Source organism: Hyperolius riggenbachi, chromosome 10 (assembly GCF_040937935.1).
Source record: "Hyperolius riggenbachi isolate aHypRig1 chromosome 10, aHypRig1.pri, whole genome shotgun sequence".
NCBI classification, from domain to species: Eukaryota; Metazoa; Chordata; class Amphibia; order Anura; family Hyperoliidae; genus Hyperolius; species Hyperolius riggenbachi.
This window is the reverse complement of record NC_090655.1, coordinates 86,679,965-86,704,727: the sequence shown is the minus strand read 5'-3', so window position 1 is coordinate 86,704,727 and position 24,763 is coordinate 86,679,965. Positions and strand designations below refer to the sequence as shown.

The 24,763-nt window shown below is 42.9% G+C and overlaps 1 protein-coding gene across 37 annotated transcripts in view; it reads right to left on the bottom strand.

Moving 5' to 3' along the window:
* ANK3 (ankyrin 3) overlaps positions 1-24,763 on the bottom strand; it is an 825,851-nt gene that overhangs the window by 110,866 nt on the left and 690,222 nt on the right. For 21 of the 37 annotated variants that reach the window (XM_068258457.1, XM_068258458.1, XM_068258461.1 and 18 more), the window contains 2 exons: positions 10,473-10,575; positions 5,380-5,486 (listed from right to left, as the gene is read on the bottom strand). In XM_068258457.1, coding sequence (XP_068114558.1) covers positions 5,380-5,486; positions 10,473-10,575 — 210 coding nt within the window. Of the gene's footprint in view, positions 1-3,963; positions 3,997-5,379; positions 5,487-10,472; positions 10,576-15,906; positions 15,919-24,763 lie in introns of all 37 variants that reach the window. The other 16 variants (XM_068258464.1, XM_068258476.1, XM_068258477.1 and 13 more) reach the window with 5 other exon arrangements.

Here is a 24,763-nt window from a genome sequence, read left to right as displayed (position 1 = left end):
GTTTCAGGCTGATACGCGGAAGTGAAGTGAGTACTCTCCGCGCCCGCCTGCTCGCTGCCCCCGGCCCGCATTTTGGGGGGGGAAAGAGAGGCAGAAGGAGGGGACCCAGGTGAGGGAGGGGGGGATATGTCCCCCCTTTCCACCGCTATCCCTGCTGTCACCCCTCCTTCTAGCTATACTGGGGAGGGGCACTATACTACCTACAATGGGGGGGGGGCACTATACCAGCTACATTGGGGCCACTAAACTAGCTACACTGGGGGCCACTATACTAGCTACACTGGGGGGGTCACTATACTAAACTGGGGGCCACTATACTAGCTATACTGGGGGCAACTATGGGGGCCACTATACTACCTATACTGGGGGGGCACTATACCAGCTACAATGGAGGCCACTACTAGCTACACTGGGGACAACTTTATTAGCTACCTTGGGGCCACTATACTAGGTACACTGGGGGCCACCATACTACCTAAACTGGGGGCCACTATACTGGGGCAACTATACTACCTATACTGGGGGCAGCTATACGGGGGGCCACTATACTAGCTACACTGGGGGCAGCAGCACTACCTACATTGGGGGCAGCAGCTATGCTGCCTATCCTGGGGGCAACTATACTAGCTATACTGGGGGCAGCTATATTGGGGCAACTATACTACCTTCACTGGGGGCAACTAGCTACCTATACTGGGGGAAACTGTGCTAGCTACCTATACTGGGGGCAGTGGCGGCGCCGGGGGGTGCTTTGGGTGCTGAAGCACCCCCTAAAATTCTCCAAGCATCCCCCAGCGTGAACTGACTTTCGGCATCTAATAGACGCCGTGTCAGTTCACCGCAGCGGCAGAGCAGGGCTAGGGTAAAATGTCGTCCGAAACCCTGCTCTGGAGACTTTGAGCCTGCAGTGCAGGGATTCGGGCACCATTTTCCCGTAGCCCTGCTCTCAGTGCGGGAGTTTCAGTTACTGGCTGCAGAGGATCGTGGGAGCTGCGCACCGGACAGAGGCCAGGACAGGAGCTCTGCTGTAGGTGAGTAAATGTTTTTTTTTTTATTTATTTATATTAACAGCCAGGTGCATCGTTTATGTTCTGGCCAGGTCTGCTACACGATAGAAGTGTTTTCTGGCCAGGTCTGCCACACGATTGCATGTATTTTCTGGTCAAATCTGCCACACGATTGCATGTATTTTCTGGTCAAATCTTCCACATGATTGCATGTATTTTCTGGTCAAATCTGCCGACATGATTGCATGTATTTTCTGGTCAAATCTGCTACATGATTGCATGTAATGGTGTAAATCAGTTCACTACTGCAGCCAAATAGATCAGCAGGGCTGGCAGGCAACTAGTATTGTTTAAAAGGAAATAAATATGGCAGCCTCCATATCACTCTCACCCCGGGTTCACTTTAAATTACTGTTAGCTCCGCCCTCATCCGGTCATGGTCACGCCAGTTTTTTGCCAGCCCCACCCATTTTTTGCCCATTTTTTTTTGGGGGGGGGGGGGGGGGGGAGGGTGTCTTTCAATACTCAGCACCGGGTGTCAAATGCCCTAGGTACGCCACTGCTTTACATGACACTATGTAAGCCACTCCCTCTAATGCCTTTAGTATTAGTAATGGCCTTCACACCAGTCTGACTTTTCTGCAGAGAAGATAAGTCTACTATGACACAGAAGTCTGCTTATTTTAATAATTGCTAAATCATGCACCATTTATAGTCCTTTCTTCTAACTGTTGTTCCACAGCCTGGATAAAAGATCAGGAAGCTCTGGGAATATTGTCTAGCTTCAAATGTTTTTCTATTGAGTAAAGTTTGGCAAGATCTCAGGCCTGAGCATACACTTTTCGTCTCCTTCATTACAACAGGAGTTTTCTATCTATCATACAGCTAAACAAGACAGAAATCTGCAGGCAAAAAGTTACCGACCGTGAGAGCAAACAAGTAATGTCTGTCTCAGCCACACAAAGCAGCTTTGATTTGGACCGGTTTATGAAATGAGGGACAAGAGCACTCAGACAGGTTATAGGATATCCTCAGGTTTCCCATGCATTGTGTAATATGAAGCCAGAGTCGCTCAAATCTTCCAGGGCCCAACCAAATAAAACATCCCTACTGCACCTTTATTGTGACAGTGAACTAAAGCAAGAAAAGACTTAGCTGTAGGCTTTCTTTCATATCTTACACACACCCACAAATGTGTGTTCTAAGAAAACAAAGAAAGCAAATGTAACCTTGCACTGTTTTTTTTTCCTCAAATGAAAAGTAATCTAAACACAAACCTAATTTCCTATACATTACAAATCTCCTACAAACCACAATCTACACTACTATGCCGACAACACTACTTTCTATTATGCTGATGACACTACTGCTACTTTACCTGTATTGTTATGTAAAGAACCACTATCATGAACATTTTAAACACATACATATAAAATGTACATTTCACCCAGAGTAAAATTCACTATAAATTACTTTTTTTCATATGTTGCTATCACTTACAGAAAGTAGTAGAAGGTTGTCTGATCTGACAGATTTTGGACTAGCCCATCTCCTCTTGGGAGATTCTCAAGATTATCTTTATGGTTTACAAAACCAGTATCTGGAAAGGACCTACACAAATATGTAAGCCACCTTTCCTACTCGTTTGCACAGCATTTTGGCAGTTGGACTGAGCAACTGCAGTTCACTACGTGCTTTTGTAAATAAAGGAATCTCTGAGAAACCCCCATGAGGAGATGGACTAGTCCAAAACTTGTCAGATTTTTTACTGCCTACTGTGACATTTTTAATACATTTTAATCTGGTAGAAATGTACATTTTATATGGATTTACTTTATTTCAAATTTTACAGTTTTTCACAATAGTTGTCCTTTAAAATGTAATATTTTTAATTAGCTGGTAAAATATTTGCTTTTTATGACTTACACTGTATTTGCTTTGGGTGCAACCCCACAACATTTCTGGAGTCTGATTAATTAAAAAATACATGGTTCATATCTATCCATAAACAAAACTTGAAAATGTTGGTAAAGATCTCAATCACAAGCATTCTCCTGTAGTTTATACCGATCCACAACCAAACTGAGAATGTTGATAAAGAGATCAATCAGAAGCATCCTCCCGTAGTTCATAGCAATCCATAACCAAACTGAGAATGTTGGTAAAGATCTCAGTTATGAACAATAAGAAGATGGAATACGACTGAGATCTTTACCAACATTCTCAGTTTGGTTATGGTTAAGTATAAACCATGGGAGGATTGAGATCGTTACCAACATTCTAGGGGCTGGTTCACATGTGGCGCTTTTGCAGCACTTTTCTGATCACCGGCGATCAGCAAAGCGCTGCTGCTAATGTATCCCTATGGATACATTCCCACTGCAGCATTTGCAATCAACCGCAAACACGCTGCATGCAGCACTTTGGTGATGATCTCGCTGTGATTCCTGTTCTATTAAAAGGGAATCATAAGCACAAATCACGGCAAAACAGAAGATTTTGCCTGCCGAATTGCGAAAGTGATCGCTGTTTAGCTTCCAAAGTGAACTGGCCCTAAGTTTGGTTATGATTAGGCATAAACCACAGGAGGATGCTTGTGATTGAAATCTTTACCACCATTCTCAGTTTGGTTATGTATAGCCATGAACCATGGAAGGATGCATGTGACTATCCATAACCACACTTGGAAAAGATCTTAGTCACAAGCATGCACCTGTGGTTCATAGCTATCCATAACCAATATATGCATAGAATGTGTTTTTTTTTTGTATTTACAGTATTCTACAATGAATGATTATATAGCTCTGCCTATAAACGGCTGCATACTTAATTACAAGATTACTTGTATTAAAAAATATAGAAAGATAGTGGGCTTCTTGCCAGAATTAGAAAAAAGGAGTTAGTAAAGTTAATATAACTGCATAGAGGCAAACCACACACATATCCTATTCATCACCTTGCATCATACACTGGAAGCGTAGAGTAATAGCTGCAAAATAATATAAAAGAAAAGCAAAACAAAAATCATGTGAAATAGTACAAAGGCAAGCAGGAAAAACAGGCACATGAGATCACAGTTTGACATGGGGCAGCAGCAGAGAAATGTGAGTCAGAACCCTAAAAAATTCAAAACAAATTTCTCTTCCCACCTTCAGCTGGTACAGACACGTTCTCACTGCACCATAGCCGGCGCCTAGTCTATCATCTATGCAATTATAACAATGACAATGAGGCTGTTATAACAGCATTCATCAACAACTAACATAATATTTCCACAATACAATAAAAACTAAAAGGAAAAAAAAAAGTATCTTTAGCATACTGTATGCACCTAATTTACACAAGTATAAGGAACAGAGGAGAAAAATGTGGAGGGTATTCCTAGGGCAACTAACTAACTAGTTATTTTCATACACTAGCTTACAGTTAAGGATGAGATCTGACAGGTTCCTGTGGGCACCGCAAATACTTGGGTCTATTGCTTTCACATCTGACTCTGTAATGCGAGTCTGATTCAGTAAGCAGATATCTGACTGGCTTCTGTGGTTAACAGTGCTATTCCTTTGCTTCATAGCAGAGGCATGATATCTATGCAAAACTTTACAGATTTGCTTATTTGGCTGTCTACTAAACAGCATGTACTTGGAGAAGTAGGTGGTGATGTTCTGCTGAGAGTCTCTCTCACACAGTAGCAATTTACTGAACAGATCTACTGCAGCTGATTGCATCTGGCCCACAGTGTCATCAAATTTATTTAAAAATGCTTTCACCACTTTGCATTATATCAGGCCTACAAGCACCTGAGCCCTAAGCATATATGGCTAAGTGTTGAAACTATGAAGCCTCATTGTGAAGGGAAAGGGGACACTAGACACAAGGAAACTGTAAAGGGAGGGAGGTCCACCAGACACCAGGGAACTGTATAAGGGAGGGAGGTCCACTAGACACCATGGAACTGGATAGGGGAGGGAGGGCCACTAGACACCAGGGCAATGTATAGGGGAGGGAAGGAGCCACAATGCACTAGGAAACTGAATAGTGGAGGGAGCGGGAAGAAAGGGGGGGGGGGAGGGCGAACATTCGATACCAGAAAACTGTACAGAGGTGACATCGAGCGTGGACCACAACTTGGTCCCAGTTTTAAATTTCGGACCATTCTGTATTTGAGTTGGACACCCTTTCTCTAATAGTTATATTTGGGGAGCATGCCTTTTTTATTAAATCACCCCATCTAATTTATTAAAGTTTGTCCGTTTATTAATCTTGAGTAAAAATATAATAAAAGAGATTTGCGCCAATGCCTCTGCTTATACAGTATTGTATTTTTCCATTCAGACTTGTTAAGTACCAAACTCTGCTGTTTGTAACTTACCCAGAATGCACTGGACTTGAGACGAGATTGACATTATCCAGTGTGTCTGCAGCCCAGCTATAGTGCCTCAGTGAGTCGGAGTCAAATTCTCTCGTAAAGGAAAGGTGCTGAAACAGAAAAGGTTTAAGGCTGTTTAAATCAAGGAAGAAAAACATCAGATAACTGGAAAATTACTAAAATTGCCTTTCTACTTTTCCCAGTTTCCTATATGTATATACTGCTGTATATTGGTACGCAGCCCTGCCCTCCCAAAGATGCTTAGCCTAGGCTGTTTAGCTAGAATTCTCCTCTCAGAGCATTCTGGGAGACCAGGTATTATTTTCACTCAATTCTCAGAAACAAACATTCCACAGACATCGCAGGAATTGAACAGAGGCACCAACAGGACAAAATACGCTAAACACTTTAAAATTGCTGAAGAGGCAGTGGTGGAATTACCCCCACAAAGCAGACGTAAAACTGTCAATTTTCAAAGGTTTAGATTTATTAATATACTCCAAAAAACAGCTGCAATGCGTTTCGCAGGCGTGGCCCCGCCTCATCAGGCAATAGGGGATGGAGCATTCAGCAACAAGTGTCTAGGTCTCAGCCTAGCTCCTCTGAGGCAGAGGCGCTAGGCTGAGACAGAAAATATACAGTGCTTCACCAGCAGCAATCAGCACACAGGCAGCTCTGCATTCTCTCCTAGCTCCTCTCAGCAGCTGAATCAGATTGGACTGTGTATAGCAAGGTGCCACTAGCCATAGATGCTATGCACTATCAGGATCAGGGAGGGTCACTGTAAAGTAGATTATTTCACGGCTTTGGTGTAGTAACAATAACATAGCCCATAGTGGCACCCTGAGACTTTATTGGTTACAAAGGACTTTTCAACTATGAAGAGTTATTTGGGCCCTGAATACAGATGGCTGAACATCGCGAACAGTCGTTCATGGCGAACCCCATAGACTTTAATGGCAGACGAACTTCTAAAACCTTCAGAGCATCTCTGCAGCCACAATTTTGTTAAAAAAGGTGTACAAAATGTCCAAAAACCCAGACAGTGTTATGACCCAGATGTTAACTGTTTTTAAGGAGATGTCAATGGTTGCCAATGGCAGTTAATAGCTAAGGCCCTTGAAATTGAGTCTGGGACACACAGACAGGCATAAAAACCAAGGGAGGAGAGACTATGCCAACACTGTGAGCAGAAGACCCTCGAGGATCACTGAACTGCCCCAAAGATACTGCACCCTGGGAAACCTTCTTTGGGAAATTGATGGAGCCATTACCAGACTTTTACACATTAGAGGATGAGAGAAAAACTATACGTTCTACTAGGAGAAGAGGAATTCACAGTGACAATCGCAGCACACTATGTCACAGCATGCCACAGACTGAGAGGAGCATAAATGAACTGTAAACCTAAAAATGTCCCCTAACTGCTTACCCATAGTACCCCACCCCCTTCCATGTCCCCCATTTCCCTTTGCTTTGGGAAGGCCAAGAAAGTTATTTTTGATTTTATGAGATCCATCCCGCAGTACATCTCTACAGAGCTGTGCAGATATCTCAAATAGAGTTGTCAGACAAAGCCCTGGAACCAGCTTGTCTATGCAGAATGTTGGCGTAGTGGTTAGTACATTCGCCTTGCAGTGCTAGGTCCCCAGTTTGAAACCCAGCCAGGGCACTATCTGCATGGAGTTCGTATGTTCTCCCTGTGCCTGTGAGGGTTTCCTCTGGGTACTCTGGTTTCCTCACATGTCCAAAAAATATACAGATGAGTTAATTGGCTTTCTCCTAAATTGGCCCTCCCCTTCACTTGCTCCTTACTGTGCTGCACTGAATACTTAAGATCAGCCAGGCGAACGGTGCACATTGATGGCACATATACTTCAAATACAGGACGTGACATCACTGCTCACTTGTATTTGAAGTATACCCGCTGTGCACAGTTACCCTGGTGATCTCTTCACTGCTGCCAGGTTACCGCTGATCTGAGGGTCCGCTCGACTGCGCAGGCCCACTGGTGGTACTTGAACATTTTCAAGGGAAAGAAGTGGTACAATTCGTGAAAAAATAAATAAATTATATCGCGCTTTTTTCCTGGCGGACTCAAAGCGCCAGAGCAGCAGCCACTAGGACGCGCTCTATGGGCAGTAGCAGTGTTAGGGAGACTTGTCTAAGGTCTCCTACTGAATAGGTGCTGGCTTACTGAACAGGCAGAGCCGAGATTCGAATCCTGGTCTCCTGTGTCAGAGGCAGAGCCCTTAGCCATTACACCATCCAGCCACCAGGTTGAAAAGCCCTGCTGTACATGGACATTTGACTGTAGTAGGGATTAGATTGTGCGCACCCTCTGAGGGACAGTCAGCGCTATATAAATACTAAATAATAATAATAAAGTACAGCATAAAAGAGTAGCCTATTCTCTAGTCTCTTGCTGCCACTCATCACACTGACAGGAAGCAGATGGAATGATTTTTCCACTGCACATCGTCCTTTGTTGGCCATTTCTACATAATGGAAACTTTATTGTGCTGAACATATTGACACACATGACACGGATAATCCTATGCGAGTGGCTCACAATTACCTATTAGTCCAGGTGCGGCCCATAGACCTTTTCCTGCCAAGAGCTTTCCCTTTTCATTAATAAATGTATTATTTATCCACCTGATGGTCTTGTGTTGTTTAGCAGGCAGACCTAGTCCTGAAGTACAGCAGATGGTTTCCTAATACTTATATGCTATAATGTGATTACATCGTCGTATCACTTCTGATTATTGTGTTACAAAGCTGTGGAAAGGGCGAAAGGTGTTTCCAGTGCTCTTCTCAATGTGGATACTCAACTCTCTGTTCCAAACTCACTGCTTAGCCAGACGAAAGCTAGCAAATACTATAAATAGGCCAGACATAGGGTATAAAGTCATTAGTAAAAGAATAAGTGAACTTATGCCTTAAAGGACATGTGTAGAAATTGTTTAAAGGACAATTGTAGTGAGAGGTATATGGAGGCTGCCATATTGTGTATTTAATCAGCCAATGACATGGACAGTATTAATACTATTGGAGGACACTTGCATAAGCATGTTATTGAGGGACACACTTATTTTATTGGGAGACATGCTGTCTAATTATATAACTGGGGGACACATGCTGCATTATTATGGTATTTACTAGGACACCTGCTGCAGAACTATGTTATTAGGCAACACATACTGCATGATTATATTACAGGAGGACACATGCCGCACACTTGTGTTATTGGGGTACGTACATTTGCTGCATAATCATGTTGTCTGGGAAATTTGCAGTTTAATATCTGAGATTTCTATAAGCGATTATTCTAAAGAGCAGTGCATGTATTGTCTAGATTTTCTATTTTACTGTGTCTTATATGGCCATTTATACAGTAGATCAGACTTTTCTCAGTTTACAGGAGAAAGCTCCATTCAAAGCTTTATAAGGTGCCCACTTCTGTGTCTGCACAGAGCGCTCCAGACTACGTGGGCGCAATCTGCTTGGCCACACACTCGCGCAGGCACAGAAGACGCCGACACAGTGTCTGTCTGTATGCTAACCCTTGAGGCAAGCAGCTGGTCCAGTCCATTATGCACATTATTTTACCTTACCCCCAATCCATTGTGAACAGGCAGCTCCCTGCCACTGCGTATGGCACATCTTACTCCATGGTGCGCGCAGCATATTTTGTCACCAATATCTAGTAGGGTTTATGCACCGTGGTGCTTGTTTATGTTCTGCTCATTAAGGGGAAATGCATACAAATAATAGTTAGTGCAATGGCTCTGTGGAATTATTCAAAGGGGCAAAAATCAAAAACGGATTATAACCATGACTAGAGGGGTGATTTGGGGTTGATATGGCATGCTGAAAGGTCCACCTAAAGGCTGTTCCTTAGGTCAACACAGGCCACTTGATTTGAAGTTCACAGTTAGTTCTCAGCGTTACTCTGTAACATTTTGCTTCTAGTCTTTTTGGCACAGAGCTTGAGAAGAACAGCTGAGGGTTGTTTATGGAATAAGAAGCCTGTGCAATGATGGATTAATAGAAGGTCAGTCACAGGACTGTATACCTTCCCACTCAGCATGAGCATATACTGCATACATAATACAAGCCTGAAGCAATTACACTGTACAGGAAACTAAAATGTACACAATTAGAGCACTAAATCATTTCTATAGCCTGATTAGCAAGTTCCTACCAATGAATCATCCCAGTTACATCTTTTCTATTTTTCTGGTCAAAGACAAACTCCTCGCACCTATCCCCCCCCCCCCCCACACACACACAATTTGGTCCAGTTATATATTCATGTGAAAGCCCTTCTTCTGGGCAGTTTCGGGGGGGGGGGGGGGGGGGGGGGAGGGGGTTCTTGTTTTGCTCTGCCAGCTCCCTCTCCATCTCTCAATTCTTGCAAGATACAATTAATGGAGTGGGAAAAAAATGTAAGTACCTTTTTTTATGTAAATAATGACCACGGTTCCTCTATGGACTGGCAGGCTCTGATACACAAGACTACGGGAGCCTGCCAGACTAAACCATGATCCTCCATCCCCCATGTAGTCTTAATCCCTGCCATCCGATAACCCTTAAAGGACAACTGACCTGAGAGGGATATGAAGGCTTTTAAACAATACCAGTTGCCTGGCAGCCCTTTCAGACGTGAAACGATAATGACCATCATGGTGGATCAGATCTTTAAGATCCCTAACGACTCCCGTGCGAAGTGCTGCAACCAATTTAACTCTCATTCGCGCCTGACTTGTGCCGACGCATGACATTGCAGGATCCCGCGGGTAGAAAGATGGATCGGGGAACCTAGTTTGTCAGGAAGCGTCGCTGTGTGGTTCCCTGATACATTGTCAGATTAGTAATCAGCTTCAGAGTTACATGGATATGAAGTCAAGGAGAACACAACAGAGTGTGTGTGTGTGTGTGTGTGTGTGTGTGTGTGTGTGTGTGTGTGTTTTGTTTTGCAAGCAAATAATTGACAATAACAACCAACAATTTTAGTGTATAATAACATTGCAAATAACACCATCAATACAATAATGATCTGTACAAACTATTGGTAAAGACAGGCTACATACCTGCTCCTTTGAAGGTGCAAGGAGTTCTTCAATCATCATACTGTCCCGAGCGAAGGAACTTCTGTTCAGAGTGTAGGACCTATCCGAACTGAAGGAGCGGAGGCTGTTGTTGCATTTATAATATACCACAGTACACGCAGATGACAATGAAATGGATGAAAAAAAAACACAAAAGGAAAAATGAATGCAGCTTCCAGGGCAAAGTGGAATATGGTGAATTATATTTGATCAATGTCACAAAAAGTTCTGATTTCAGAAAAACATGTGAATGGAAGATCTTAAATGTCTGCATTTTAGATGTAAAGGACATTTGCTTTTGGTAAACCTAAAAAAAAAAATATCAATACAAGAGTACTGAAGCTCTGGTCATTCAGTTTGATAGTGTGGTTTGTTTTCAGATTGAACCCTGGAAGATACATGAAGGACAACACCCAAGCCAAATCTGCATCTAAGGCACAAACCAAATTCAAGTCCAACCAAACATCCATCAAGTCAAGCTAACTTCATGCACTTCATTGTTAAAGTGGAACTGCAGCCAAAACGTTTGTCCATCTTGAGAAGAGTGGGGAAGAATTAGCAGCTTTGTCCCGTTTATTATTTCCTGTCTCCTCATTGGGAACGTTTTGGGCCCAATGCAGAGTGGAAGCAATGCTGAGCAATGCACTCAGCACCATCACCTGACTAGTCCTAACCACGTGGTGTAGCACCATCCAATTAAATATGACTGTATAGGGCCCGGTGTCCAGCACAACAAAATTCTGCTGGCCTGACTGTTTTGCACACTGCACTGGACCACAGGGATGTGAATGGGTGAACTGTCTTCAATAGGAAAGCCCAACTGTGATTTGGGGATGAGTGTTAGTAGGGTGCCTCACATGGCTTGGCTTCCCCTGTTAAGGACCCCTAAATATAATTTCTCATCTCTCCTAACACCTGAAACACAGTAAAGTCACATTCCTAACCAGGTTACACACAATAATGGTAAACCTCTAATTTTGAGCATTGCCCTCTCAATTAAATTGTTTTCATTATTATTTCATTAATTGTATTTATTTTACTGTGACCTACTCATCTCTTTGACACAAAACAGGTTTCTTAGGTACATGACTTGCAAGCAAAAATGTCACTTGCACTGATCATTTTGACTTAAACCCCTGGGTTAGGATGGGTTCTCCTCACTTGCCTCATACTGTGGTTGCTAGTCTTGCAACCCACACTTGTGAGTACCTCTTCATTACACTAATCTACATACATCTGGTGCAGTTAAATACTACACTATACAGGGCTCCTGTGCTTTGTGTGTTTTTTTTCTGGGCCTTTGGACTACACCAGACACCAGCCTAAGGATCTGGATAATGGATAAAAGGCCTATGTTCCCTGCAACTATGGGTATACGGTGCATTTCATTTGGTCACTGTATTTATAACATCTGTCAAGCATAAGTCAGACTTCCTATGCTAGGTACACACTATGAGATTGTCTGGCAGATTTACTGTCAGATCGACTATTTCCAACATGTCTGATCTGATTTCCGTTTTATATTCACTTCTATCGGAAATTGATTGGAAATGGATCGGAAATCAGATCGGACATGTTGGAAATAATCGATGTGACAGTAAATCTGCCAGAAAATCTCATAGTGTGTACCTAGCATTAGGGTCAAGGAGCAGCAAGAGGATGCTGTCACTATGCAGTGATGCTTGCACTCTGCTCAGTGACAGAACGTTCCAAAATACAAAACCACCCAAAATAAAGCAACATTAATGAAATGAAATGCTAACATTTGTATAGTTCTTTGTTCCTGTTTTCTGATGGACTCAAAGAGCTTCAGAGCTGAAGCCACTTAGGGCATCCTGGAGCATCTGGGAGTCTTTCCCTTGGACTCATTACTGGTTACGTATTGCCTCCAACCAGAATTCAAATCCTGGTCTCCTACATCAAAGATGGTGCTCCCAAGCATACGACTATCCAGTCATCAGTTTGTTAAACGTAGACATGATAGGGTGGCCTTTCTCAACCTTTTTACCCTGGAGGAACCCTGCAAATAACTTTTGGATCTCAAGGAACCCCTGCAAACAATTTTTTTTATCTCAAGGAACCTCTGAATTTATTTTTCCAGAGGCATGGTCTTTAAAGGAAGGTGAGGCTGTTAATTTCACTAACTCCTATTACACTGTCACTCGTTATACTGTGCTCATTATTATTCTGACCCCCAATTTAGTGCTTGTTTTTACAGTACCCCCTATTATAATGTGTTCTATTATACTTCCTCCATGATGAGGGAAAATGCCAAGGAACCCCTGCTGAGTCCTGAAGGAACCCTGGTTGAGAAAGCCTGTGATAGGGCATTGCTTCTTGCCCCAGCACGCTGACACTGAAGCCTAGAGTGGGGCAAATGTGTTGGCACAAGACCTAAGCCTGGTGCACACCTTGAATTTTGAATGCCCAATCACTGACCAAATTTACCACCTCCATTTAGTATGAGAGTTTACCTACATAATCTGCCCATAGAAATATAAATCTAAATCTGGTGACCATCATATTATATGGAGGTGGTAAAATCAGCCCATCATTGGCCTATTAAAATTGGATTGGAATACACAAAACAAAAGCTGGTTATGAAAGACCTGACTTCTATATTTCTTCCCAGTAAAAAACAATCACACGTTCCTTAACATGAATTAGAGTTACATGCAGCATTTCATGTTCAGTTAAAAAAAACCACAAAGGATTCGAACAATCTATTTCTTTGCCATTTTTCCACAAATGTCTTTAATGTAAATGTTGGCATTTTATTTTCAAGGCATATTAGTTTCACATCTCCTGCATTGTCAAGGCAGCCATTAATGAAACTAGGAGAGGAGGAGAAGCTAACACAGTACAATCCCATGATGGATGTTCCACTTTCATTACAAAAAAATTCAAATAGGTTTGAAATATACTGTATTTTTTGGACTAGAAGACTCACTTTTTTAACCCCCCCTGGCGGTATGAAAAATTCCGCCAGGGGGCAGCGCAGCAGTTTTTTTTTTTTTTAAATCATGTAGCAAGCCCAGGGCTCGCTACATGATAGCCGCTGCTCAGCGGCACCCCCCCCCCGCCCGCTTCGATCGCCTTCGGCGATCTCCGATCAGGAAATCCCGTTCAAAGAACGGGATTTCCTGGAGGGCTTCCCCCATCGCCATGGCGACGGGGCGGGATGACGTCAGCGACGTCGGGACGTCATTGGGAGTCCTGATCCACCCCTCGGCGCTGCCTGGCACTGATTGGCCAGGCAGCGCACGGGGTCTGGGGGGGGCGCACGCCGCAACAGATAGCGGCGATCGGTCGCGGGCCGGCGGCGATCAGTGTGCTGGCGCAGCTAGCAAAGTGCTAGCTGCCAATTTACAAATGCGACAAAATGGGGCTTTAAATGAACACATAATTGTCTTTTATTTCTTCATATCAAAAGGTCTTCACAGTAACGGACACACAGGTAGACATAATTTTCAGATCTCCCAATAACAACCAAAACGACTGCCTGACACGTGTTTCACGATCAAAGATCGCTTCTTCAGAGGCATACAGTATACATGTATATCACATGTGAGTCCAAATGGAGACCACAGACCACAATCTGTAAAAATATGAAGACCACACCAGGTGGACCCGCGTCCAAAGATAAACACCGTCCGTGCCAATGCGGAAGTGTTGGCACGGACGGTGCTTATCTTTGGACGCGGGTCCACCTGGTGTGGTCTTCATATTTTTACAGATTGTGGTCTGTGGTCTCCATTTGAACTCACATGTGATATACATGTATACTGTATGCCTCTGAAGAAGCGATCTTTGATCGTGAAACACGTGTCAGGCAGTCGTTTTGGTTGTTATTGGGAGATCTGAAAATTATGTCTACCTGTGTGTCCGTTACTGTGAAGACCTTTTGATATGAAGAAATAAAAGACGAATATTTGTTCATTTAAAGCCCCATTTTGTCGCGTTTGTAAATTGGATGTCTAATTAGGGGTGGAACTGTACTATTGAATTTTATCTGCAACGTGTTGTATAAAGTGCTAGCTGCGTCCAGCAAAAAAAAAATTATGTAAATCGGCCCAGCAGGGCCTGAGCGGCACCCTCCGGCGGCTTACCCCGTGTCCAGCACGGGGTTACCGCTAAGGAGGTTAAGGAAACAAAAGTCACTGCGTCTTATAGTCCAAATAAAGGGAGTTTCGGACTTGTGAACACCTGCCAATAGGAAACTCCAACCCGCCGCAGTGTCGGGGACTCCCTGTACTGTACCCATGCAGAGGAGGACACGGGGACACAAAGGGGCATAGACATAGAGGAGGACACAAGGGGCATTGAGGAGGACACATGGAGGATAGAGGCCGACACAGGAGGACACGGGGAGACACAAGAGATACAAGGGGGCATAATCCACAAGATGCCCCTTCACCATGGGTGCACCAGGTTTACTATATATATTTTTCCCCTGGTTTTTGTTCTCTAAATCTAGGTTGCATCTTATGGTCAGGAGCGTCTTAAGAGTCCGAAAAATTACGAGAACTCAAAATAATTATAGCAATGGTGTGCCAAGACTCGCTTCTCATAACCAGAGGGGATCAGTCTATGTAATTATAGCAAAGTCGGCACCACCGTAATTGTTATAAGTTCTGTATTGTATCATGTATAGATGCAAGCCATTCTCCAGCAACAGACCACTGTTGCAGGGGTGCTACCCCTTTTGTCAAGCTGCTCAGAACAGTAGTAGTTGAAAGGTGGACATGCAAAAAAGGCAAAAGGAATATTTTAAAATTATCATTATTGATTTTTAAAGCGCCAACATATTTTTTTTTACTTTTTGTTTGTGAACTTGAATGCTTGGTATTCTGAATTCATTGTTTATATGCTGTACATCACCCATTACAATAACATATGAATGTTTTAAGCTTGCTTAGAAAGTTTGGAAAGAAAAAAAAATTACAAAAACTTCAAGATGGTAGCCTCCATTTCAAAGTCACCTCAAATTCACTTTAACATTATTTATGCTATCCAGGGCAGGCCCTCCAAGTTTCTACAACTATGTGCAAAGTTGCAGCCTGTGTCCAATCAGACTCCTCAGGATCTCTGACATCTCTAATGAATGGTTAGCTTCCAATCACGAGATGATTGCCACCTTACAGAATAGCTGCCACAAATTTAGGTGATGATTAACTAAGCTGCTAGTCTTATTAGTTTGTTTCAATGGCAAACACGAAAAGCTGCTTAAACTCACTTACACTGAATGATATGAACCCTTCATTACTGAAGGTACAAACATAAAAAGCATAAAAACACTGTTTTCTGATGACAAAAAAAATAATAATAATCACACCACAGCACAAGAATGACCAGTAAGAATGGGAATGAGCAAAGGTTATAAAAGCAACATGTCATGAATTCCATGCTTTCTTACCTGACTTTAGGACTATTTTAAAGAAATGTATTATGACAAAAGAAAAAAAAAGTAAAAATAAAAGAAAAAAGAGGCAGTAAATGTAAAGGTATAAAATGATCAAATTGTTGAATTGTACCTACATGTTATAAACATTTATATTTATTGTTAATTGCTATTAATTTCTGAATTCCAAGAAAAAAATGTTTCATATATTAGGAATATAACATGTAGGCCATGATTTCATAAGCAAAGAAACACCAAAATAGAATATAAAATATGACTAACTATATTTGGAAATGATTCAGTACTCCTAGATTACTGTATATTCTGTCATATAAAACTACTTTTTAACCCTTGAAAATCTTCTGAAAATTAAGGGGTCGTCTTATACGCCGGGTGTCATTGATGCCGGGTGACATGCCCTATCCTGTTGACTCTGAGATCTCGCTGCTGAGGACTGTAGTGAAGCGGAGCAGGCGCACATGTGCCAGATCTCAAAGGCAGAGAAGGAGATAAATAGGATACAAGGGTGGGCCAGACGGGTGAAAGAGGCTTGTTTTATGGGCTCACCGCGATCTATTCTTCCATACCGCTCTGATAAACAGGGAGAGCTGACCAATCCGCTTAGGGAGAGTTGACCAATCTAACCAGTCGATCACCTATATACATTTATATACTAGGTACCACATACAGTACAGCACCAGTATCTGTTCATACATAGCACCAGTATATGATGTTTTTTAATTTTTATTTGGTGATCGTTGGAAGAGGGGTAGTCTTATACAGCGAGAATATCCCAATCTCTGTATTTTAACTGGAAAAGTTGGGGGGGGGGGGGTCATCTTATTCGCCGCCCAAGTCATCTTATACGTTGGAATATACGGTAATTTCTTTATAACTCATAGAACGCATTCTCAGTCAAGGGTAAGCTCAAAGGCAACAAAGCTCCTCAAGACATCATACATACTGACACCATGTTTTCATATACTATGTACAGTATATGTAAAAGCAACATGCCATATTCACCTAAACTAATTCCAGTCACTGAAATGGGATAGTACACCTATTAATGAAGCCAATCTGAGATCCAGTAGCTTTCCATTTGATTTCATTGGATTCTGCAGTTACTGTCCAAAGATTGCTGTAAACAGGTACAGTGGTCTATGTCTTGCTCACTTCCTCTTATGACTATTTCTGAAAGAGTAAGATAACAGGAATTGCTGTCTGAAGTTATAGGAGATATTACCCGACTGTGTTTACATTATTCCTATGTGCCATGTTCATCTCCCCTGTGCCACTCACAAACCATCGCATAGGTGGACTGAAACAGCAGCCGTCAATTGGTTTGGCGGGGAGGGGAGAGCATTTGGATGTTGGAGAGAAGTCAGTGGAAAGATGGAGGAGAGATGAACTGCAGTGTCTTGCCCTAGTGAGACACTGCGAGAGCAGCTTACAACTAGTCTGGAAAGGTAGTCAAGAGGTCACATGACCACTGCTTTAAGGTAAAATAAAAACTTCTTCAGAAGTGACAGGAAATGAGCAGAAATCCCCCATTTAAATTTCGGATGGCAATAATAACAGTCTGACAGAGATTTTATCTCTAGCCACATGATACAAACATACGTATATTGGTAAAAATAAAAAACACACATCAGATTGTGCATCTCTAAATTATAGTACAGCTGATCGGCAATCTGAAAGTATTTGTGTTTTGGGTCTCTCACAAGGATACTAGAACTTTGTGCTTGTCTTGTGATTCAGTTGTTGAATTATTGGGGAGCAAGCGCCATCCGGGTTGCTATGAAATGCAGCACCGTAATAGCAATTGACGTGTAGTGCAGTTGCTGTGCATGTAACATGTAGCAGATAGTTGCAGCCTGATCAGATGTTCATGCAGGAGACGTGAGCCCAGTGGCGTAGCAATAGGGGTTGCAGAGGTAGCGAACGCATCAGGGCCATTGGGCCAGAGGGGCCCCATGGGGCCCTTTCTCAACCAAAGTATTAGCTGTTTATTGGTCCTGGGGGGGGGGGGGGGGGGGGTTAATAATCACTTCTATAGATGCTTTGAATAGTAGTAATCATTAGCAAACTGTTCCCATTCCCTTCTTGCACCTCTGACACTGTGGTTGTCCTTGGCAGGTTTTGTTGTGCCGTATCAATTGTTACATATAGAGTGCTGGGGGGGGGGCATGTAAAACTTGCACCGGGGCCCATAGCAACGCTTCTGCGTCAGCCATCCCCTTATCCGTACCAAACACTTTGGTACCTAAAGCTATAAGTGCTAGAGGATGCAATGGAGCAGTTGACTGTCGGTGGATGCACTACCGCAAATGCCTGTGTGAATGAAGCCTTAGGAGTAGTTCACAGTGCTCAGTTACATTGCAGAATAATTCTGCCTGTCAACTCACTGCCCATACAATTCTATGTATGTACATCACTGCATAATTTCTTTCTCACTGATTTTTTCACTTTTTCCATATATATTCATGTTTGAATTGCATAATATATACACACATACATACACACATATATTACATCCAGAACCCGAAGTCTGGCCACTTCAGTTTCTGGGCAGTCAAAACTAGAAGTGGCTGCCTCGCTGTGGCCAATGTGCGAAATGAATGAATTCCTGGTGGCTAGTCCGCCGTTCCTGTCCCCTGGCTCTGGCTCCTCCCATTCCCATTGGCTTCTGGTGGCCGTGGACACACGCAGTGCAGCCCAAGTCGTTTGTCGCGGCGTGGAAGCAGAGCAGGAATGTGGCAGTAATTGCTTCTGCCAGCACCTGCTCTGCAGGAAAGAACGGCAGGAATCCCTGATTCCCTGCCGCGAAAAAATGACTCTGGCTGCACTGCTTGTGTCTGACAGTCAGACCTCAATAGGAGGGGGCAGGGGGAGGGGCCAGAGCCGGGGGGGGGGGGGGGAGAAGATCTGAGCTGCCAGGAATTCATTCATTTCACACATTGGCCGCAGCGAAAGGACCACTTCTAGTTTTGACCGACCATAACCCAAAGTGGCCGTAACGTATACTGTATATGTTTTTGAAACAGAGATGGGAATTGAAATATGACTAATGGTGCTGCCTAAACTTATTAGATAAAAAAAAAAAAAAAAAAAAGAAACCCAATAGAAACCTGATTCAATATCAACTAAAATGCCACCTTTTCTAGATTTATGGTATACTGTTCTTATTTTGTTTTTGTTTTGTTTTTTTACCTCTAAGGATGAGGAAGGGACACAGCAGTGGCAGGTAGTATTTTGCCATCATTCTGCTTTCCTGTTATGATCTTGTAGGATGTACACTATAGCTGTAGTACCGTATAGATTATATTTGTGTTATGTTATATAAATAGCTGCATGTGGGAGTAGCCACTAGGGAAGACAGCTTGGCTAAATAAAATGATTCCGAATATAACATGCTAGTCATGCGGTTTGCCGCCAAACTTCTGACAAATTCAGAAAAACTACGACCACCAAGAACATACACTTTTTTACGTTCACAAGCAGAGGGGCAGAAATTCTAGACCGTTTAATTATGTGCTTAAACGTCTGCCGGACAAAACAAACGAACTGCGGCATAATCCAAAATGCTGACATTAATCTCCATAAGCACACTGCCTTGTTTGTTCCAGCTTTGCCTAAGCTTCCCAGAGAATGTGAGGTGGTGTCAGCGCTCCCAGAACTCCAGAGAGGAGAGACAGCAATATCTCAGCCCATGGAGTCTTAACAGGCCTGAATTCCACATGTAAAATGTAATATCCTGATAAATTGATGGGCGTTGGGTTCCTCTAGAGAGTCATGCAAAAACATGAACTGTATTATGCTGGAAGACTGTCCTCGTCATGCCTGTCAAATGTGCTGGTAGATCTCTGGTTTGCTGTAGCAGAATGCTTCACATGCTGAGGCACTAAGATATGGAATATGTATACGGTAGTTATATGATGGGTATTTGTACAGTTGTGTATATCTGCAAGGAGGTTGATCACCTCAGAATCTTGTTCCGCAGCCTATCCTCACCATGCAAAAATGACGGCATTTGCAATAACAAATCCTGAGGCCTCTTGCACATTACATGCGATTCAGATTTCTAATCGATTTTCACATGCGATTCCGATTTTTAATCAGTACTGCATGCTGCATTTTTTCTTGCGTTTTTATTTTGATAGCATCCAGGGAAAATCGGAATTGCAAATCGGATTTGCAGTGTGCAAGGTGCCTAAATGCGTTTGTTTCTTATCTAAATAAAAATATTCAATTTTATTTTTTGCAAGAAAACATTTCTACCTGCGTCTCCGATTGGTAGAGCTTCCACTTTCAGGTTTCACTACCTAGCTTGCTGCAGCCTGTATGTCGGCACTCACTGTTCTCCTCACCCCTAATCAAGGCCACATTTATACTTTTTGTGCCCTAGTCCAAGTATGTTGTGTGGCCCACCTTTCATGTACAGAAGCGCCCCTCCCTTCCCAGATGCAGCCCCCCCTTCCATGTGTATCATCCATGTACTGTAGCCCCTCTCTCACAAACAGCTTCCTTGGGCAACAGTTTCCCTTTTTCATGCATTGCTGCCTATTTTCAGCCTCCTAATTCAGCATTTTCAGCTTCCTCTTTCATGTTTAGGTTCCCCCTTGAGCAGCAGCTGCCCAAGGCCTAGGCCTGTGGGGCCTTTCCAGAAATCCGGCCCTGCCACTAATCTTTAAAGTGGTTCTCTGGGGCTTCTACCGGCCCCCTGTAGCAGTAATGTCCCACGCCGTCCTCCAATGATTCGCCGTTCCTCGCTGCCGGCCCCGGTCTAACGCAGCATCCCATCCGACTGAGCGGCCGCATGCGTCCTCTCTCATGCGCGCGTCATTGGAAGCTTACTGCGCAGGTGCAGTACAAGAAAACTTTGTACTGCGTCTGCACAGTAAGCTCCAGATAACGCGAAAGGGAGCGCGCATCGTCTGTTTAGACGAATAATTGCCCGGTGCCGGTGGCGGGCAACTGGTGATCAGAGGAGGATGGCGCAGGGCATGACAGCTACAGGGGGAGGATATAAGCCACAGGTAACTGTCAGATTTTATTTTCAACCCCCTCCCCCCCCCCTCCCAGAGGACCCCTTTAAATTCTATTCTCATTATGGGATTCTATCCTGCCTTAAACTTAACACACATCCATCCGGCCCCCAGTGACTAATTTTTTTCTCTACATAAACCTAAAAGAACCCACTTATGGGTAAAACCATCATAATACTCGTCTGCAGGATCAGTTAATCTGGAGCTGAAAACAAGTGCTGTGCTAAAATGAACAGATTACACTGTATGCTGTGTAATAACCCAGCAGCCTGGAGTATGTGTTCGCCCAGGCCCTGTACATCTCATTCATTCTAACCATTCATTTAAAAAAAAGGTAATAAACAGACTTCAGGACTATCATAAAATGGGACATCACCTTTTTATAAAGCCCCTGTTGGCAACTGCTGCTCAGTACAGTCCCCTGTTGGCAACTGCTTTTCAGTACAGAGGCTGGTGGGGCAACTGAAGCTTCTCGGTTAAAATACATATCTTTTTAATAATTTCCTGGAAAGAAAAATCACTCACCAAATCCACTACCATGAAGTTTGATTTTCCTCCCAATCAATAGCAAATGTGTAGTAAATAAGGGTCAGTCTGCTATGGAAAGTTAGAAGCTATTAGAATTTTGAAGTGTATATTTGAAGTGATGGACTTTATGATCCTGACATGCCCTGAACAAGTATTAGGCCTTTTACACTTACATCACCGCATTCTGAAAACACAGCAAACACGGATTTGCATTGTAGAAGCAATGACAGCCCATCACTAGGCCAATTCCATATAGATTTCATGCTGAAATCTACCAGTAATCTGTCTGCGGTGTATTGGCAGCCAACAGATCTCTCTCTGATCAGATTGGATCAGAGAGAGAGATCTGTTTCATGGTTGATCTGCCCATACATTGCTAGAGGTATGGGCACCTTAAGTATCTAGGTCTCTATGTCTCTAGGTCTTAGTTTGCTTCTCCTCATTTCTTTGAGGCCATCACACAAGTTATCATCCATTGCACCTACTGGAACATGCTGGCGAAAGAAAACTATATTAACCACTTAACTAGCAACCGGAGAACATGGCAAAATTACCCAGAAACCATTAGAGGGAGGCAGACGCTCCCTTCCAACCATTGGTTTGTCCATGTGCGATATGAAGGCGAGAGGCCAACAAGAAAGTTACCTATAGTTTAGACAGCCCAAATATAGCAGTTTTCAGCTACTCTGTAATTTTCTTTTTGTTGCCATACTTTAGTGTCTTAGCTGTTATACTAAAAAAGTAACTTTTTTTCCTCCTTAATTTTTTCCTTTTTTTGTGCTTAGACAAGACCTGACACTGGACACAGACACACATGACTTTATTGTTTTGTATCATATATTATTTTCAATAAATAATGCTGAAAAGAAAACAAGCAGGTCAGGCCTAATAATGCAATGCTGCTTTTCAATGAGATGTGCTGAAAAAAAGAAAACACATTACCAGAAGGGATACACAGACACTGCCTTAAAGCAAAAGAAAATAAAATAAAACGTGTGTGTCTGAGTGCTCAGCGTGTTTTATTTGAGGTTGGAAGGTGGCCAGGAGTTTATAAAACTGTGGTCACAACATTGAGTGTAGGCAGCCATCTGACTCAGCACTGATGAGAAAACAGCCTACAGTTATGGAGATTTATTTATCCTGAACTCTGCAGAGTGGGCGAGGGGCAGGCTTAACCTACAAAGGCAGTTTTCAGGGATGGGGCATGACTGACATTTTTTGGCATTTATTCACCAGACTTTGGTGTCCGTTCACCTCAAATAATGTTTTAGTGTAGGATAAATGTCCACCCGTCTGTTTATGTCAGAAAATACTTCCCTGGTCTCGTCATGTAAAGACTATTTCTATTTTAGATGCACTTTTATTTAGTCTGCATTATGAAGTATATAACAGAAGTATGTAGAAAGGTCTAATATGCCCAGTGGCGTAGCTAAGGAGCTGTGGGCCCCGATGCAAGGTTTACAATGGGGCCCCCAAGCACTCTATACATAACAATGGATACGGCGCACCAAAACCTGCCAATGGCAACTACAGTGTCAGAGGTGCAAAAAGGGGATGGGGAACAGTTTGTTAATGATTACCACTATTCAAAGCATCTATAGAAGTTATTATTATGAGCACCGGATCAATAGAGAGCGAATACTGTAGTTGAGGGAGGGCCCTTTGGGGCTCCTCTGGCCCAAGGGCCCCGATGCGGTTGCTACCGCTGCAACCCCTATTGCTACGCCCCTGAATATGCCGTATGTGGGGAAGAGGAAGGTACATAGGCACTATAATTACTCCAGGGAGAATGAGGACAGTGGGTGAGTCAGCCACTTCTGTTGTTGAATTCCAAAATATTAAATTCCCTAAAGCTAGAATTAGACATAACCAACTCCCCATCACCAAAGAATGTAGTTTTTTTTAGCTTGGAATAATGTGAGAAAGTGTGGAAACCTAACAGGTCGTCTGTGTTGCAGCTGGGGAGATTTCCTCTGACTTCCTGTCACAATGAACCCTGGGAATATGACAGAAAGTGAACACTTCTTTACATTTACAGCTCTCTCAGGATAAGAAACTGAGGAAAAGAACAGTCTGTAAAGCTAGAGGTGGTCACTAATGGTGCAATCTTTTTTTGTCCAATGATAACCAAATCTATGTAGTAGAAGGGTAACCCGAGTGACTATACACAGAATGGTAGTACCTCAAAGAAATGGTAAGGCCCTTCCCCACTTAAGTGCATTGAGAAACGCAAGTTCCGTGCATAACGAGGGCATTTGCTTTTTGATGAAATCCTTTTCGATGCGGTTGTGATTTCTATTCATACAATGAATTATAACTGCAACGCATTTGTGGGAATTCGTCGACAACCATGCTTTGTGATTCCAATGTGAATCTCAACGCATGGATGGAGACATCTGACAGTGCAGTGAGGGGGAGTGGTGGTGCTGGTGCTCAGTGTGAAATCCCTGAATGCCCGCCCCCCTCCCCACCCCCAAAGCTGCCACTTCTAGGCAGGCTGAATGGGGGAGGGATGGAAAAACAACTAGACACCAGGTAATGCTGTGGGGGAGGGAGGGGGAACCACTAAACACCAGGGAACACTATTAAAGGGAGGGAGGGGGGCAATAGACTACCAGCAAAGTGATATAGGCATGGGGATACTAAAAATTGTGGCCATGGTTTCTACTCTAGGTTTATACTCAAGCCAAACAACTTTTCTGATGTCTCAAGGCAAGAATAAGTACTGTCAGTTTATATTCAAGTATATTTAATAAGCTGCCATTATTACAGGTGTACTTCAAAATGCTTAACAGCTTCATGCTGATGCACTCTTTGTAAGGGCCAAACCTGCAGCAACAGATCACATGACTAGTGCAAGCCACGATCATTATTATGTTAGATTAGAGATCAGGTTTGTGACGCTCATGAACTGATCCTTGCCTTAATTTTCCTTGAAACATAATGATCTATGGTCTAGTCAGTAATACTCAGGATTACACCGAGGCTGTGAAATTATACTGACTATGAAAAATCTTTTTCAGGTGTGTCATGTACTTGTAAGCCAAACATAAAGATCCCCACAAACTAACAGGAAATCCTTCCTCAATATTGTTTCAGGAATGAAACATTGGCGGAGTCTTTACAAAGAAAAACAAAACAGCCTAACTCTTTATCTGGTAAACAATCCATTTTTCTTTTAGTCATAGTCCACTTTTGAAGTGAAGCTACAGGAACAAGAAAAACAATGCTATTAATTTTAAGCTTACTTGACAAGAGGTTGTCAAAAGGTGAGGGTTATGTTCTGTGCAAATACCAAT